This window comes from Lutra lutra, chromosome 3 (assembly GCF_902655055.1).
Source record: "Lutra lutra chromosome 3, mLutLut1.2, whole genome shotgun sequence".
Classification (NCBI taxonomy): domain Eukaryota; kingdom Metazoa; phylum Chordata; class Mammalia; order Carnivora; family Mustelidae; genus Lutra; species Lutra lutra.
This window is the reverse complement of record NC_062280.1, coordinates 112,926,771-112,943,960: the sequence shown is the minus strand read 5'-3', so window position 1 is coordinate 112,943,960 and position 17,190 is coordinate 112,926,771. Positions and strand designations below refer to the sequence as shown.

Genomic DNA, 17,190 nt, shown 5'->3' with positions numbered 1-17,190 from the left:
GTACCATGGGCTGGGAACGTGAAACAACATGAATCTATTTTCTCTAAGTTCTGGAGGCTCGAAGTCATGGATCATGGTCCAGCAGGGTGTGGTTTTGGTCAGACTTCTCTTCTTGGCTTGTGGGCAGCCAGCTACTTTCTCCCTGAGTCCTGGCCTGGTGGAGAGAGATTGCCTCTTCTCATCAGGGTACTAATCCCATCACAAGGCCTCCACCCTCATAACCTCTTCTAAGTTTTTTCCTCCTAAGACTTTATTTATTTATTTGAGAGAGCGCAAGCTTGCACATGCATAACACATGGGGTAGGGGTGGGAAGAAGGAGAAGCAGACTCCCCACTGGGCAGGGAGCTGGATTGGGGGGTTGATCTTGGGACCCTGGGATTATGACCTGAGAGGAAGGCAGACTCTTAACTGACAGAGGCACCCAGGTGCCCCATGATCTCCTCTAAACTTAAATTATCCCTCAAAGGCGCATCTCCATATACCATCCCATTGAGGACTAGGGCTTCAACATACAAGTTTAGTGGGGGACACAAACATTTAGTCCTTAATAGAAGCCACTTTTTCTTTTCTTTAAGATTTTATTTATTTATTTGACAGACAGAGATCATAATATAGGCAGAGAGGCAGACAGAGGGGAGAAGCAGTTGCCCTGCTGAGCAGAGAGCCTGATGTGGGGCCCCATCCCAGGATTGTGAGATCATGACCTGAGCCGAAGATAGAGGCTTAACCTACTGAGCCACCGAGATGCCCCTAGAAGCCACTTTCTTTCTTTCTCTATTTCTTTCTTTCTTTCTTTCTTTTTTTAAGATTTTATTTATTTATTTGTCAGAGAGAGAGAGGGAGAGAGAGCGAGCACAGGCAGACAGAATGGCAGGCAGAGGGAGAAGCAGGCTCCCTGATGAGCAAGGAGCCCGATGTGGGATTCGATCCCAGGACGCCGGGATCATGACCTGAGCCGAAGGCAGCTGCCCAACCAACTGAGCCACCCAGGCGTCCCTAGAAGCCACTTTCTAATGAGGGCACGATAGATTCTCTCTTTCCTTTCGAAACTAGGACGATCATGTAATGGATGCCTTGACAAATGAGTCCTGTTGTGTTTGCAGGGGCCTGGGGAATGCTCCCTGACTCTGTCCCAGGAACATAGCGCCCCCTGCTGTTCTCTTCCTGCTCCACTCATCTCCTTTCAGCCAATTCCACCTTTACCTTAAGTTGTTATTTTAGTCAGTGTCCTTGTAGGAGCGTGGGTCATCATGGTACCTCAGGACCAAGAAAGTTTTAAGAAGTTAGGTGGAATGGTGGAGTGAGAAAGGGAAAGCTCTTTTTGTAGTAAAATACCAAGTTATCAATGTAGGAGGGGGGATGGAATTAGAAAGTCACTTCTTTATAAGCTGTCAGTGTCCTAATTGATTCAGGCCAGGATTATCAGTGGATGCTAAAATCACTGGTAGAAGATCGTGGGGAGGGACGCCTGGGTGGCTCAGTTGGTTAAGCAGCTGCCTTCCGCTCGGGTCATGATCCCAGTATCCTGGGATCGAGTCCCACATCAGGCTCCTTGCTTGGCAGGGAGCCTGCTTCTCCTTCTGCCTCTGCCTGCCACTCTGTCTGCCTGTACTCACTCTCGCTCCTCTCTCTCTGGCAAATAAATAAATAAAATCTTAAAAAAAAAAACCCTAAAAAAAAAAAAAAGAAGATCGGGGGGAAGTAGGATATTCTCATTGTGCCAAAACATAACCCACAGATTACTTAATTGTGAAGGAAACAAAGTATACCTTTGCTACAGTGAAATTTGGTCCCCACATCACTTTTACATCATAAACAGGGAGACAGACTGGCATCTGTGAGAGGGTATAAGCAGTCTTGTTAAAAAGGTTTAACCTGAGTCTAATCATGAGGAAATAATCAGATAAATTCAAATTGTGGTACATTCTTTAAAATAGCTGCATGGATCCTTCAAACACATCAGGGTCATGAAAGATAAACTATAGAAGGGTTCTAGATAAAGTAGACAAAGAGACATGGCCATTAATAACAGTATATGATTGGGATTGAAATCTGTATTTAAAAACAACTGTAAAGGACATTTTGAGGACAACTGGAGAAGTTTGAATTGGATTATATTATATAATATCATGTTATTCGAGTAGTAATAGTATTATGTAGGAGAAAATCCTTGTTCTTAGAAGAAATGTACTGAGGTATTATTATGGATGAGGTTCATGTTGTTGGCAGCTGATTTTGAAATGGTTTAAAAGCTGGATTTGTTAAATAGATGTGAGAGAGAAGAGGCACGTGTGGCAGTATATGTTAAGAACTGATTAAACAAACAAACATAGATGGACACATAAATATTTGTTGTTCTCTTCTTTCAACTTTGCTATAAGTTTGAAATTTTGTGAAGTGAATCATTGGAATAAAAGATGACTAAATGGAGACTCAAGAAAAAGCGGAAGGCGTGGCCACTTGCGCAGACTGGCCTCATGCCCTTGCTCCTTCTGATCCTTTCTCCAGCCCTAAGGCCTTTCTCTTTGTGCTCATGTACCTTTCCTACTTGGAGGCCCCTTTTCTGCTTTCCCAGAGGCCTCCTCTGGCTTGGGTACTCCCTCGCAATGGCTGTGCTTTGGCAGTACTCCTGGCCAATTCCACCTCCAGTCTAGAATCCTGAGGGACAGTGAACCTGACAACCAACCAGGGCCCCAGGCTGCCAGCTAGCCAGTGGGGGGACTGCATGTATACCAAGTGCCTGCCTGTACAGCAGTCAGCTGTGGAGGGGTTCTTTGGGTGATGTTCATGGCTAGCTGCTTGCAGGCTGTGAGCTGGGCAGATGGGAGAGCAGGTGCTCCTGAGGGATTTTGGTATAGTTGGCAGGTATGAATCTGTACACCGCTTTTTTTTTTTTTAAAGATTTTATTTATTTATTTGACAGACAGAGATCAGAAGTAGGCAGAGAGGCAGGCAGAGAGAGAGGAGTAAGCAGGCCCCCTGCTGAGCAGAGAGCCCGATGCGGGGCTCAATCCCAGGACCATGGGATCATGACCTGAGCTGAAGGCAGAGGCTTTAATCCATTGAGCCACCCAGGTGCCCCTACCCCGCTTTTTCTTATTATAACTAATAAATGTTCATTATAAAAATGTAAATGATAATGAAAAATATTTGGGAGGCAGTGGTAAAAAGCCTGGGCTGGAGTCAAGACTGGCTGAGTTCAAATCCCAAGACTTATTGTGTGTCCTTAAATAAATGACTTCACCTCTCTGTGCCTCAGTGTACTCATGGGTAGAATGGAGTTAATGATGTGGTGGTGGTGAGGATAAAATAAAATAATATATGTGAAGCACTTGGCATGATTATTAGCACTTAAAACTTATTGACTGCTATTATTCTTCATAAAAGCTTTAGGAGAAAATGAACACAACCCTACATTTACCTTCCTGCCTGTTTTTGCCTGTAATATTGGGATTATATGTGTGCTTAAAAAAATACATAATTTTTTCTCCCATTTAACATGAATATCATATTTTCTTATACTATATGCTTTTTTGAAACAGGAACTCAGAGCTGTATTCCATTAGGAGGGTATTTTGCTGTTTTTTTTCCTGACAGCTTTAGAAGAGGAGCACCCCCAAGACATGAGGGCCGTGCCCCTCCCAGAGGAAGGGACAGTTTTCCTGGTCCTGAGGACTTTGGTCCAGAGGAGAATTTTGATCCTTCTGATGAAGCAGCCCGAGGAAGAGATCTCAGAGGTCGAGGTCGGGGTACCCCACGAGGTGAGCGTGTCCTGAGGACACTGATTCTAGCAAGGACGGGTTGTTGGGGATATACATGAAATAGTCTGTGAGTGTGGTATGTTGTTGTGTTGTGTAGGAGGAAGGAAGGGTTTACTCCCCACTCCTGATGAGTTCCCTCGCTTTGAAGGAGGACGGAAACCAGACTCCTGGGATGGAAATAGAGAGCCAGGTAAGGAAGGACAACTGCTATGGCTTCTGGAGATTTGAGCCCAGCAGTTCCCAGAGTGTGGTCCAAGGACCCCTGGGGATGGGTGTTCACCAAAGTCCTCTGTTTTCTGACTTGTATCTCTATGAGTCCACATCTCAGCTGGACTGTCCGCAGATCCTCTGGTCAGCAGCAATTTATTGTGGTAGACTGAATGCAGAAATAGCTGGGAGAGTCCAGGTTTCTTCTTCTGAGCCAGACATCAGACGGATTTGCCTAAGTAGAAAACAGTACTGCTCCTTTCACTAAATTATTTTGTTCTTGGAAAGTACAGTTAAAAGAATTGAAGTTTTCTCAGTTTTAATTGCTAATTTGGCAAATATTATTAGATATGTCTCATAAATTAAATCTCAATAATTTTTTTAAAAAGATTTTATTTATTTGTTTGACAGAGAGAGAGAGAGATCACAGGTAGGCAGAGAGGCAGAGAGATGGGGGAAAGCAGGCTTCCTGCTGAGCAGAGACCCCGATGCGGGGCTCGATCCCAGGACCCTGAGATCATGACCCAAGCCGAAGGTGGAGGCTTAACCCACTGAGCCACCCAGGCGCCCCTAAATCTCAATAATTTTTAAGAGTATAAAAACATTCTAAGACTAAAAAGTATGAGAATACTATTTTGGACCTTACCTGTCTCTTATTTTAAGAGGTCTTTTGATTTCTAATCAAGTCTTGACCTTTTTCATGTACTCATGATGTGACTTGACCAGGCCTCTGGTGGGTTTGCAAATGTTTCTTGCATGAATAAACATTGGTTCTCAAGTTGCTATTCTATTTATCCATTTAATATTATTTTTTACACTTTTATTTGTTCTAGAGAGAGATAGAGTATGAGCAGGAGGGGCAGAGGGAGAGGGAGAGAGAGAATCCCAAGCAGACTCTGAGCTGAGTGTAGAGCCCTATGCCAGGCTCAGTTTCACAGTGCTGAGGTCATGACCTGAGCCAAAACCAAGAGTCAGATGCTCAGGTGCCTGAGCCACCCAGGCGCCCCATGGCTACTTATTCTTAACAATATAATCTATCTCCTTTTGGTCACCACTGTACTTCAATATAGGATTGCAGATTCTTAGCCTTGTGACCTTGTGTTTCCTGTTTCAGGTCCAGGTCATGAACATTTCCGTGATGCTCCTCGCCCTGATCATCCCCCTCACGATGGTCATTCCCCAGCTAGCAGAGAACGTTCCTCTTCTCTCCAGGGCATGGACATGGCATCCTTGCCACCCCGAAAGCGTCCCTGGCATGATGGGCCAGGGACCTCAGAGCACAGAGAAATGGAAGCCCCAGGGGGTCCTTCTGAGGATCGAGGAGGTAAAGGTAAGTGGAGGCCAGTGACAACAGTTCTAGGAGCTGTGGATGCCACAGTTCTGCCAAGAAAGCTGCAGGGACCATGCGAGGCCTCATTGCCAGGACACCTGCATCCCTGTGATCCTGTTCCATCTGTTACTGACAGGATATCCAGGGTCCTTTCTCCATTTCTACCCTGTAGGGCTTAGGCTGTGCCATGGCGCATGTTCCCAAGTATGGTGCAAATGCAGCTTGTTTGGGCTCACACCGTAGCCAGTCAGACCCTTTACTCAGGTGACTACAAGCTCAGCCTCCTCCACATGCTTCCAAGAATTCCCTTCCCTGGTTCATTCAAGTGTTCCTTTCCAACTCTTTGTCAAAGTGCCCCAGAGCAGGAGAGAGACTCCTGCTTTCATTGGTACACATGCTCTTCACCACTGGCTACTCTTAGCCCTCAAGGGTGTCCTCAGTGACAGGAAAAACTGTCTTTCCAGGTGCTGTGTTTTGTTTTAGCCTGGGTCCGGGAGGAACTGCTAATGCCCAGAGTCACAAAGACTTTGAGGAATATGGTCTGGAAGGGGTTGTTTTTAGGGGGGCAGTACATTATTTCTACAGCTTGAGATTTTGGATCTTTTAGAGGTAGCACTAACTTCCAGCCAGGAGCAGGAGCCACCCTGTGGTCTCAGGTTAGGCTGGGCCACAGCCTTTATCTTAGTTTGGAGGCTGCTAGAAAGCAGGCCTAGTTAACCTGCCTCATGTTTATAATCTCTTCATTACAAAGTTTTGCTTTTCATTTTTGGTGATGGTTTGGTTCTTCTCAAAGCAAAACTCTCAGAAACTACCTCATGTCACCAGTAGATCTCACCACCTAAGCATACACATGTTGTCGCTGGTCAGTATGGGCACTCAGGACACCTGTGTAGGTCCTAGCCAAGGCCACATGGCTGGTGTGGAAGTGACTTCCTAGGTGACATCTTCTCTGCCCAGGTATCTTCAGGTGGGCCTAGGCTACCTTTATAGGAAAAGCAGTCAACATTTTTCCTTTGGCTAGCTTTCCGAACCACCTTGTTTTACCTAGATTCAAATTCCACTAAGAAAGTTAAGACAGAGGGCACCTGGGTGGCTTAGTGGGTTAAGCGTCCGCCTTCAGCTCAGGTCATGATCTCAGGATCCTGGGATCGAGGCCCACATCGGGCTCTCTGCTCGGCAGAGAGCCTGCTTACCCCTCTCTCTGCCTCCTTGTGATCACTCTCTGTGTCAAATAAATAAAATCTTAAAAACAAACAAACAAACAAGTTAAGACAAAAATAGGGCACCTGGGTTGCTCAGTGGTTAAGCATCTGCCTTTGGCTTGGGTCATGATCCTGGGGTCCTGGGATTGAGCCCCATGTCAGGCTCCCTGTTTGGTGGGAGCCTGCTTCTCCCTCTCCCCCACGCTTGTGCTCTCTCTTGATATTTGTCACTATTTGTTTCTCTCTCTCAAATAAATATATAAATAAAATCTTAAAAAAAAGGTTAAGACAAAGTCAGCAACAGTCTTCTGGTAGTATATTATGGGAGATACGGCCAAATCCTGTTAGCTCATGAGAAAATTTTAAGTCAGAATTCTAATATACTTAAAAAGATTTGTGTGTCCAAGTGTGGAACAAATAAAACTGTCCCTGGGAGAAATAATTCTAAAAGCTAGGTGGTTGGTTTTTTTTTTTTAATGCTTTTGTGTTTAAAGAAGTACTTTATTTCACTATTTGAAAGGAAAACAAAAAATGCCACATAGTTGTGGAATGATAGTAAGACCCATTGTAATTAACACCAGCAGTTTGTTGTTTTTTAATTTTTTCAGTGTTCCAAGATTCATTGTTTATACACCACACCCAGTGCTCCATGCAATACTTGCCCTCCTTAATACCCGCCACCAGGCTCACCCATCCCCCCACTCCCTCCCCTCCAAAGCCCTCAGTTTATCTTAGTTGCTTCCAAAGTCCAGTCTGTGCTTTTCAAGCCTTCCCCCACAACAGAGTAACACCCCCCTTGCCCACCCCCCCAAACCCCCACTGGCATAGGAGGTTGAAGATGCACTTGCTCAAGTAGAGACATGGCCCCGTGTGGTCTGTGACTCCCAGAGGTGCTCCAAGTTCACTTCTGGGTTTCCCATCATTTCTATCACACAGCCTCTGGGAACATGTCTGGTCACCTGGGTGGGAATGAGATAGTCATTGACTAGAGGGTGGAGGCACAGCTGTTAATGCTCTGAATGATACTGCTGATATCCTCAGAACTATTTTAAGACCCAGAACATTCCACTGCGTTATTGAGCTTGTGCTGGAAGTTACTAATTAACGGTCTCTGATATAAAAGAAAGTAACATGAAATTATTTTGATTCATTTTAGGCCGAGGGGGCCCAGGACCTTCCCAGAGAGTGCCAAAATCCGGGCGTTCCAGCTCCTTGGATGGAGACCACCATGACAGCTACCACAGAGATGAACCTTTTGGGGGCCCTCCAGGCAGCGGTACTCCTTCCAGAGGGGGCCGAAGTGGCAGTAACTGGGGTAGAGGGAGTAACATGAACTCTGGCCCACCAAGGCGAGGAACTTCAAGGGGTGGTGGAAGGGGTCGGTAGAAGCTGAATCCCATGAGGCCTCTCCGGACAGTATTTAAGAACTTCTTGTGGACTTACCAAGACAAACAAAAGGAAGCCTGCACCATGTAGCCCTGAACTTTTTCTGGGGCAGCTGCATCCCAGGAGCCCCTAATGAGGTCTTCAAGATGAAGAGACTGCTGCTGGCTATCCAGAGTAGCTGGCTTTGTTCTGTCTTGTCCACCCTCACTGCCCTAACTCCCATTGTTTTGTGAAGATAAAAGCTGGAATCTTTTTTTTTTTTTTTTAAAGTGTCATGAGACATGGAGCACCTCCACAAATTTAAGTTCATGTCCAATTGGAAATTTGTTTCTATATGTACAGTTTGTCAGAGAAAAAACATTAAGTTGTTTTTGTATGAATACAGAATGTGATTTACGCAAGAATTAACAGAAAACTAGTTGTGGCGTGCTTGCCTTAAGGAAACCCTTTGTTTCTACTGCATCCGGTCAGCTGAGAGGGGGATATAATTATTGCTTCTATTTATGTGCACAGTTGGTGGGTACCTCTGAGCCATCTAAGTTAATTTCATCCCTGTACTTTGTCTTAAATTCTCATCTACCCATTCTGTTACACTTATTTTTGTAACAGAGTGAGATACTTTGAAACTATTAAGGTGTTTAAAGTAGATTCAAAGCCTTAGTTACCACCTGCTATGGCAGGTGGGAAATTATACTCTGAAGAAAAAAAATCTTCTGGCTGTCCAAGTGGGGGTTCTCCCTTAGGTGCATCCCCTCCTGGTAATCACACTTTAGACTTGAATTCCCTTGTTTCTGATGAGAGGAACCTGAGGTAAACCAGAAATTAACTGCATGCACCCTACTGATTGATTACATCATGTCACAAATTAAGTTGAGAAGGAATGAACCAAGGAGCTCCTAAAACAATTCTGCAAAACCTTCTCTTACACCAGCATTTAAGGACAAGGATAGTTCTAGCTTAAAGCCAGGAAGTTCTCATCCACAACAAATTTCTTTAGTTTTAAATAAATGTAACATTTGGCCCAGTTTGGATTGGAAGCCAAAATTCAGTTAGATAAGCCTGTATTTTCTCTACTGACTCTTATTTTGTTAAAAAGCTTTTATTATTCAAAGGATATTTCTGTGGCCACTCTAACATCTTTAGCACTGGAGACAGGTTTACCTGGCAAATGTGGTGGAAGTCTCACAGTTGCTTAAGACAAGGGATGCTGGCATAGGTGGACAGCATATAAAAACCTCTTAATTAGTTCTCTATTAATACAAAGCATGGTAAAAGCTAAGTTATTTCTGCAGTGAGAAAATGTCAGCCACACACACAGCTTTTTAGGGTGTTAAAACCTAGAGACTACAAGTGAATCATTTTTTTAAAAGATTTTATTTATTTATTTGAGAGACAGAGATCACAAGTAGGCAGAGAGGCAGGCAGAGGGGGAGGGGGAAGCAGGCTCCCTGTTGAGCAGAGAGCCCGATGTGGGGCTCCATCCCAGGACCCTGAGATCATGACCTGAGCTGAAGGCAGAGGCTTAACCCACTGAGCCACCCAGGCACCCCCAAGTGAATCATTTTCACTTTGTTTTGAAATTAAAAACATTTATCGGCATGTCAGTATAAACGCATGATTAGGAGGCTCAAGAAGGCTTCAAATTTGTGGAATATTCTTTATTTGCCCTCCACTGGCACAGCTTAAAAAGTTGTAATCAGGGGCGCTTGGGTGGCTCAGTGGGTTAAAGCCTCTGCCTTCAGCTCAGGTCATGATCCCAGGGTCCTGGGATTGAGCCCCGCATTGGGCTCTCTGCTCAACAGGGAGCCTGCTTCCCCCTTCTCTCTCTGCCTGCCTCTCTGCCTACTTGTGATCTCTGTCTCTCAAATAAATAAATCTTGAAAAAAAAAAGTTGTAATCAAATTCTGATTAAGGTAAAATGGGATCCAGGGACTGAACCCATATGGACATTAGGCTCCTTTTTCTGAGACTGATGTGTTAAGAAATTTATCATGTTAACATTTTAGGCTTCAACTTTAAAAACAGTACCTCAGCAAGCAGATAACCAGATCACATTTTGAGAAACAATTCCTTCAGGAAAAACCTGAAATCTCTACACTGTAATTTACTAAATATTTAGAATATTTTAAAACATCATTACCAAAATACATACAAGGTATTGTGCTTTGAATTTTACAAATGCTAGATTTTCAGTGTTTGAATTCTTGAGACAATGTTTGGAAAACAATTTAAAAAATGTAAGAGCATCAACATAAAAATGTACTGAACACTGTAAAATCTTCCATTGTGCAAATTCTAGAGAAATGGAGAACTAGAACAGATATTTAACTGAGGGACAGAAGGAGCAGTCAATGGCCCAAGTCTTTCCAGTTACAAAAGTCAGTCACTCCCTGAAAACAGTACATTTGCTTTTACTACAAACACCCTCTTGGTTTTCCTCTTGAGGTAGGTAAGTAACCCTGTTTACTGATAACAGAATAGGGCAGTAATTAGAGAATACTGGGTTGGGGGCCTCATGAAGTTGGGGGAGGGCTTAGGACACTGATCAGGATCCAGGAATATAAATAACTGTTTTTGAACAAAGAGGCAATGCTCCATTGCTGCCTGACACACCTGTTTAGGCAACAGTGAACTCCAGCCCCAGAAAATAATTATTTTCAAATTGTGCAATCCAGTGCACAGAAAAGTGGTTCTCAACTTTAGCTGAACATGGAATCATCCGGAGAGCTCTAAAAAAATACTGATGCCTGGGTCTGCCCCCCACCCTACCACCCACCCCAAAGATTCTGATTGAGCTGATCTGAGGTTTTGCTCTTCAAGTAATTCTGATGTGAACTGAGAACCACTGACACAGAATTTAAAAATTCTAAATACTCCACTCTCTAGTTAATATATAGCTACTAACAAAACATGTAGTTTTTTGGACTCATCATAATATCCAGTCCGAACTTTCTGGCAATACATTAGCATATACAATAAAGTCAGAGACAAGAGTCAATGCTGAATTTAAAAGGAAACTAAAAGGAAAAGCATCTTACGGTGCATTGGAATTAGCCTACAAGATGTAAATTATACCTTAAAAAGCAGGTAATAAAACTAGGAATGATAATTAGGCTTTACAGAAATCCATGGTTTCTGTCAAATACACAACTTTGGATGTAGAATTCTCTCGTCCAGCAGGAGTCCCCAGCCCAAGTTCTGCCCAGGGACCTCTCAGCACTGAAATGTCCTGCTTCTTGGGGAAGACATTTCCCTTTTTGGTCCATTGCTTTCATGGTCTAATACAGAGCCAATCTTTAATTTTGTAAGGCACCATATTTACAATTTCACTAAAAAAATAAAAAAACCGAGGTAAACCGTCTTAACTAAAGTACTTAAATAAAAGCCGGTGGATAAATTTAGTGTTTCATTTGATACGCTTAAGAATCCACTCAATGAATGAGGAAAAAATTTCTAAGCCAAAGAAAACAAAAGCGTATTGTAGCTAACCTACTACAATCTACCACTGGATTTTTTTAATCGACAAAAGGTAAAAGAAGTCTGAGGAGAGCCACAAGAGCAGCTAATTAAAACTGAGGAATCATTCTTTTTTTACTGCGCTCAATCTGAAACTACGGTTAACGCAAAAGCAATTTACCATAAGCTTTTCACAGCATATCCCCAAGTCAACGACAACATCTCGTTTTATAGCACATGCTACCGAGTAAGACGGGAAAACGCTGAAACCGAAGAGCTTCCGAACCGGGCTCGAGTCTCAGTTTTAGGACGGCCGCTCCAAGATGCTGACAGGTTCGCTGGCACAATAACGCAGCAGCCTTTACCCAGCGCGATCGGGAAACTGGCGGGTGCAGTGCTCCGCTCGGTCCGCGCTGCACCCTGGGCAGGCTCCCGGTGGTCTCCCGACGGCGCATCCCGGGGCAGGCTTCGCGCTCTCCCCCGACGGCAGGTCCCGGGGCAGGGCTCCGCGCCATCTCCGGCGGCGGGAGCCCTGGGGTTCTCACACCGGCAGTGCCTTGGCGAGGCCGGCGCCGGGAGCCAGGCGTCCGAGCGCTACTCGCAGCGCGGTGCCTGCGCCCCAGGGCAGGAGCCCGAACAACACGGTCAGCAGCGCGCCCACCTGCACGCAGGCGCCCAGTGCCGTGAGCAACGTGCTGCGCAGCCCGAGCGCCGCGTACAGCGTGGCGCCCAGCGAGGCCACGTAGAGCAGCGCAGGCCGGGATGGCGTCTCCTCGCCGCGCAGCAGGCGCCCGCACGCCGCGCCGCCCCGCAGCAGCATGCCGCCCACTAGCGCCAGCGCCGAGCCCAGAGACCAGAGCAGCGCGAACTTGCGAGCGCGCAGCAGCAGCACAGGCGCGTAGAGCGCGGCCAGGCCGAAGCAGAGCGCGGCCAGCAGCAGGCAAACGCCGCTGGCCGCCAGCCGCTGTGTGCGCGTCACACTGGGCAAGCACGCTGGCCCTGTCGCCACCGTTGGCTCCGCGGGGCCCGGCGCCCAAGTCCAGCGCAGGCCCGCGCGGCCCAGCCACGCCCCCGCCGGCCCGTCCCCCGCCGCGGGCTCCTCAGTCTTTTCCGCAGCGAGCAGCGGCTCGGCGGCCGTCAGCCCGCCGGCTTTACCCTGCGCCAGGTACTCCTGCAGCTGGCGGTGGAGGTCCGCCATGCTGGCCGGAGCGGCCGCGGGACGCGAGGGCTGGTGCCCACTTCCGGTTTTCCTCGGTCGCTGGCGGAAGCGGCTAGGCCCACGGCGGGAGGGGTGGGACCTGCGGCCCCTGCGGAAGAGGCGGGGCTGTCTTCCTGCAGACTTGGGGTGGCTCGGCTACCGTAGACGGGTTTACTGGTTTACCGTCCCCCTGCATTGACCATCTTGGAGCCCGGCGTTATTCCCGTTGGGCGCTGTTACGGCCTGGATTAGTTATGTCGGCATTAAAAGTTAGTTGGAGGAGGGGGTGCGTGTGGTTATAAAAGGTTACATGAGGGACCCTTGTGGTGGTGATGGGACAGTTCAGTATCTTGAGCTTATGGGTATCAATATCCTGCTTGTGATACCGTCCTGTAATTTTGCAAGATGTCGCCATTGGGGGACTCTCTCCCTATTCTTAAAACTGTACGCTAATCTGCAGTTCCTCTCAATAAATTTAGTCTTTTAAAAAGTTCAAATCTGGGGCGCCTGGGTGCTCAGTGGGTTAAGCCGCTGCCTTCGGCTCAGGTCATGATCTCGGAGTCCTGGGATCGAGCCCCGCATCGGGCTCTCTGCTCAGCAGGGAGCCTGCTTCCTCCTCTCTCTCTGCCTGCCTCTCTGCCTGCTTGTGATCTCTCTGTCAAATAAATAAATAAAATCTTAAAAAAAAAAAAAGTTCAAATCTGCAGGACTTAAACGTGGTTTCTTTGGAAAGGCTACTGAAGTTGATGAAGGAGTTAGCCCCCCTCCCCCAACCAGCTTATCTTCTGTTCCCCCTTTCAGCAGAGGCCTGGCAATATTCTTGACTCCTTCAAGCCCCATGTACAAGACTTGTAGGTGCCCATTTTTTACATTTTTGGTTCACCTTTTTGTGCTCCTGACATCTCTGGGTGACTCAGAGCAGTGAGTCACTGCCCAGTGACTCAGGCAGATCACTGATAAGCTTGCCGGATCTCCAGTCAATTCCTGATGTGTCCTGATGTGGCTCCCAGGGATCCTGCTCTTACTTAGAGCCTTTTTGAGGTCTCCTCCAGGGCTTCTGTGTCACTTGTTTGGGCCTGGGTAGTTTCTACTCCTGGAGATTTAGATGGAGCAGTGCCTCCAGCTACTTCTGATGTTCTCACCTTTCCCAATTTGTGAAAATTTACTTGTTTATGTATTTGCCAGTAACTTGAGCACAGGGTCTCTTTCATGTCCCTTTTCCTAGGACCTTAAAGGCTGCTGCAAATACATGGAGCTGTCAGTTCCAGTGTCGTAAAGGTGCTTGAAAGGCTCTAGATCCTGCCTGAAGCCATTGATTGAAACACCTTTTTTGCTTGTCTTTATAAATGCCTCTTGTGAACTTAAATGTGATGGCACAGGAGTCCTTTTGTATTATGAGGTGCAATACAGGTAAGTTGCACAGCAGTCTACTCTTGTATGGGTCTTTGGCTTCCTTGCTCCAGAAGACCGTTCCTTCCTTTGTCCTGGGGATGGGAGGCAGTGCCTATTGCTGCAGGCTGTTTCCAGTAATCCTCTGTCACCTGGCTTTGGAGACACTGCCACAGAGAGGCCAGGGTATATTCTTTTGGCTGTTCTCATCACCTTGGTACTGGCTTCCCCATGACAGCATGACCTGGTACCACCCAGTGGGCAGGTGACATTGCTTTGTCCTCTACCCTTGGAAGAGGTAGGTGTTCCTGGCTTTCTGCTATTGTCATCTCTGGCTTCTCAGCCTTTCTGTTAACCTGTGTAACCACTTTCCCCATTAAATTCCCCTGAATACCTATTTCCTGGTTGAACCCTGACATACAGTGTTCTTTTTGAACATACATTACGGTTGTTATCTCACTTGTGGCAACCTGAAGAGGTAAACTGAGGCAAGCTTGAATTACCAGAAATTGAGTTTATTTGGGAATGGCGTAAGAACTACAGTTTGGGAAATGCAAACTATAGCAAGCTATAGGTTACTCCCATTGAGGATTTGGGGGTGGGGAGCTGTATTTATGGTAAGGAGTGCAAAGATGGGGGAATTCAGCCATAGTCCAAATGGTAAGTTCACTGGCCTCTGGATAAAGAGAGATCCTTTTTTTTTTTTTTACCTTAAAGATTTTAAAAATTTATTTTAGAGAGTGTGTGTATGTGCATGAGTTGGGGAAGGGGCAGAGGATGAGAGACTCCATGTAGAGCTCAGAACCTGGTGTGTGGCTTGATCCCAGGACCCTGAGGTCATGACCTGAGCTGAAACCAAGAGTTGGACACTTCACCAACTGAGCCACCCAGGCACCCCAGGAAGAGATTCTTTGTGGATATTCATTGGTCAGGAGATAAGTTTCCATCTTCTGTGAATCGAGGATTTATAGGAAGTCAGCTTTTCAGTTTTTTCTTTTTTTAAAGTTTTTATTTATTTGAGAGAGAGCGAGCAGAAGCAGGGGGAGCATCAGAGGGGTAGGGTTGAGCAGGGAGCCTGATGTGGGACTGGATCCCAGGACCCTGGGATCATGACCTGAGCCAAAGGCAGACGCTTAACCAGCTGAATCACCCAGGTGCTCTTCTTTTTGGTTCTTAAGTTTTGCTGAGGGCACATCCATTTCGTATCCTCTGGTTCCATTTTAGATTGAAATTCTTTTGCACATGTAATAATAGTGCTCATCCTGATCACTTACCATGGGCAAAGCCATTAGTGGTGGCTCCTGTCAAACAAAACACAGACAATAACGAGTGTTGACCTGGAAGTGGAGCAATTGCAGCTATGAGATGTAAAAGTCAGGATTGTTCTGCTCATTGTACAGATGAGGGAAAACTGAAATATGGGGAAGTTAATCTACTTGAGGTCACCCCAAAAGTTGGTGGTAGAGTAAGACAACATGTTGTGAGATGGAGTTTTAAACATAAGGAGATCCTCCCTGGGAATAGAATTGTATAAAACCAGAAAACCTGTTCAGGGTTGGTTCCCACACTGATAGAAGGACATAATAAAACCATCTCTAGATACCTGCCCCCCTCTAGCTACTACAGCAGAATTCACTTAAAGAATCTGAAACCCCATGTCTCCACTTAACCCTATTCTTCCTTGAATCCCCTTCATCCCCTTGTGCCCGCAAAATTGTTCGCAACCAGGTCACCAAATATTTCTGTGGCCAAGTGCGGTAAAGTTTCAGTCCCTAGCCTCCTTAAAGTCCCAGCAGGACATGACACAGTTGTGCCCTCCCTCCTGAGAGCATCGCTTCCAGGACAGTACACGGTACAAGCAGCGGGGCCCCAGCTCTCCTGGGTTTGCTCTACATGGGGTGCCCAGGCCTTCCTGCTCTTTCGCATGCGCCCTGTGTTGTTGCAAGCCATCTTATGCAAGCCCTTGGGCAGATCCCTCCCTCACTTCTCCACTGGATATCCAATAGACATCTTGAAGATGACATATAAAATGAAACTTCTGATTCCCAGTTTCTCCTCCAAAACCCCTAAAACCTGTAACTGCTACCCTGCTCTTCCTTCTCGTTTCAGGAAGTCACACACCCTCTCGCACCCTGCAGGTCTACTTGGGTAGTCCATGTGGTGCCTGGGCCACTGCGTCTGCTCCATGATTGACCCTTCCTCTGGTCTGGCCAGCTGGCCAACGCCTCCCTGCCCCAGGACTCTGTCTCAGTATCCCTTTTGGTCCAGGCCTCCTAGCTGTTCATACAATAGCTGGGGGCTCCCTCACTTCCTCTGGTGCTTTCCTGCTTTCACAGGAACCATATCCTTTTGTTGCTTCTGTAACCCCCTCCCACCCGCCACACCCTTCTACCACCTCTCCCATGACGCTCCCCTCCCTCATTCTGGCCCAGATACAGTGGTCTGAGTTGTTTCTGGATATGTCAAAATCATTCCGCCTCAGTGCCCTAGAGCATTCCACCTAGTGCCTAGAGCATTCTTCCCCACACCCCATCCCCAAATACTTTACAGCTTACACCCTTTGTTCAGGTCTCAGTTTGAATGTCCCTCTTCAGGGTGTCCTCTGACCATCCTAAAACAGCACCTCCCGTCACTCTCTACCCTTGATGCTGACAAACAAATGTGTAATTACTTCCTTGGTAGTGTAATGCATCTGAAGAGAATCAAAAATACAAATCCCACAACATCATTCTGAGCACCCATTTGCAGTAGATTGTTGTGGATTGAGATAGGAAGCAGCAAGAGACTCTGACAAACACAAGAGATCCCTGGAAATTATTACTTTGTTTTAAAACCAAATCCTTGTTCTGAAGCCCTAATCTGTGTTCTCTGTGGTGGCAGATAACCTTGCTTCACGTGGTCAGAGGCCAGACAGGGACTGACGTCATCCTCTTGGAGGTATCAGTCCCAGAAGTACTGGGAAGGGACCTATTGTCCAGTGTTGGTCAGGTGCCTGTCACACATCCAGTAGGTGGGCGGTCTCTCTTTTTTAAAAGATTTTATGTATGTATGTATGTATGTGAGAGAGAGCAGGGGAAGGGGCAGAGGGGGAGGGTAAGGGAGAGGGAGAGAATCCCAAGCAGACTCTGCACTGAGTGGTGGAGCCTGATGACACAGGCCTTGATCTTATGTCCGTGAGACCATGACCCAAGCCAAAACCAACAATCTGATGCTTAACTGCTGAAATTATTGAGCCACTCAGGCAGCCCTCGGGGTGTGGG

The 17,190-nt window shown here is 46.5% G+C and overlaps 2 protein-coding genes across 3 annotated transcripts in view; one reads left to right on the top strand and one right to left on the bottom strand.

Moving 5' to 3' along the window:
• The window catches only part of WDR33 (WD repeat domain 33), a 124,494-nt gene extending 116,203 nt beyond the window's left edge, over positions 1-8,291 (top strand). For both annotated transcript variants that reach the window (XM_047722723.1, XM_047722722.1), the window contains 4 exons: positions 3,599-3,762; positions 3,860-3,952; positions 5,084-5,299; positions 7,658-8,291. In XM_047722723.1, coding sequence (XP_047578679.1) covers positions 3,599-3,762; positions 3,860-3,952; positions 5,084-5,299; positions 7,658-7,834 — 650 coding nt within the window. In that variant the 3' untranslated portion in view covers positions 7,835-8,291. The remainder of the gene's footprint in view (positions 1-3,598; positions 3,763-3,859; positions 3,953-5,083; positions 5,300-7,657) is intronic.
• A 3,593-nt stretch (positions 8,292-11,884) lies between these two features.
• On the bottom strand, positions 11,885-12,599 carry SFT2D3 (SFT2 domain containing 3). The gene has a single exon (XM_047722742.1). The coding sequence runs from the start codon at positions 12,539-12,541 to the stop codon at positions 11,885-11,887; it is 657 nt and encodes a 218-aa protein (XP_047578698.1). The 5' UTR covers positions 12,542-12,599.
• Positions 12,600-17,190: the final 4,591 nt, after the last annotated feature.

Excerpts from the sequence above, each read along its gene's own strand:
- SFT2D3 (XM_047722742.1), bottom strand. The coding sequence starts at position 12,541 with ATGGCGGACCTCCACCGCCAGCTGCAGGAGTACCTGGCGCAGGGTAAA.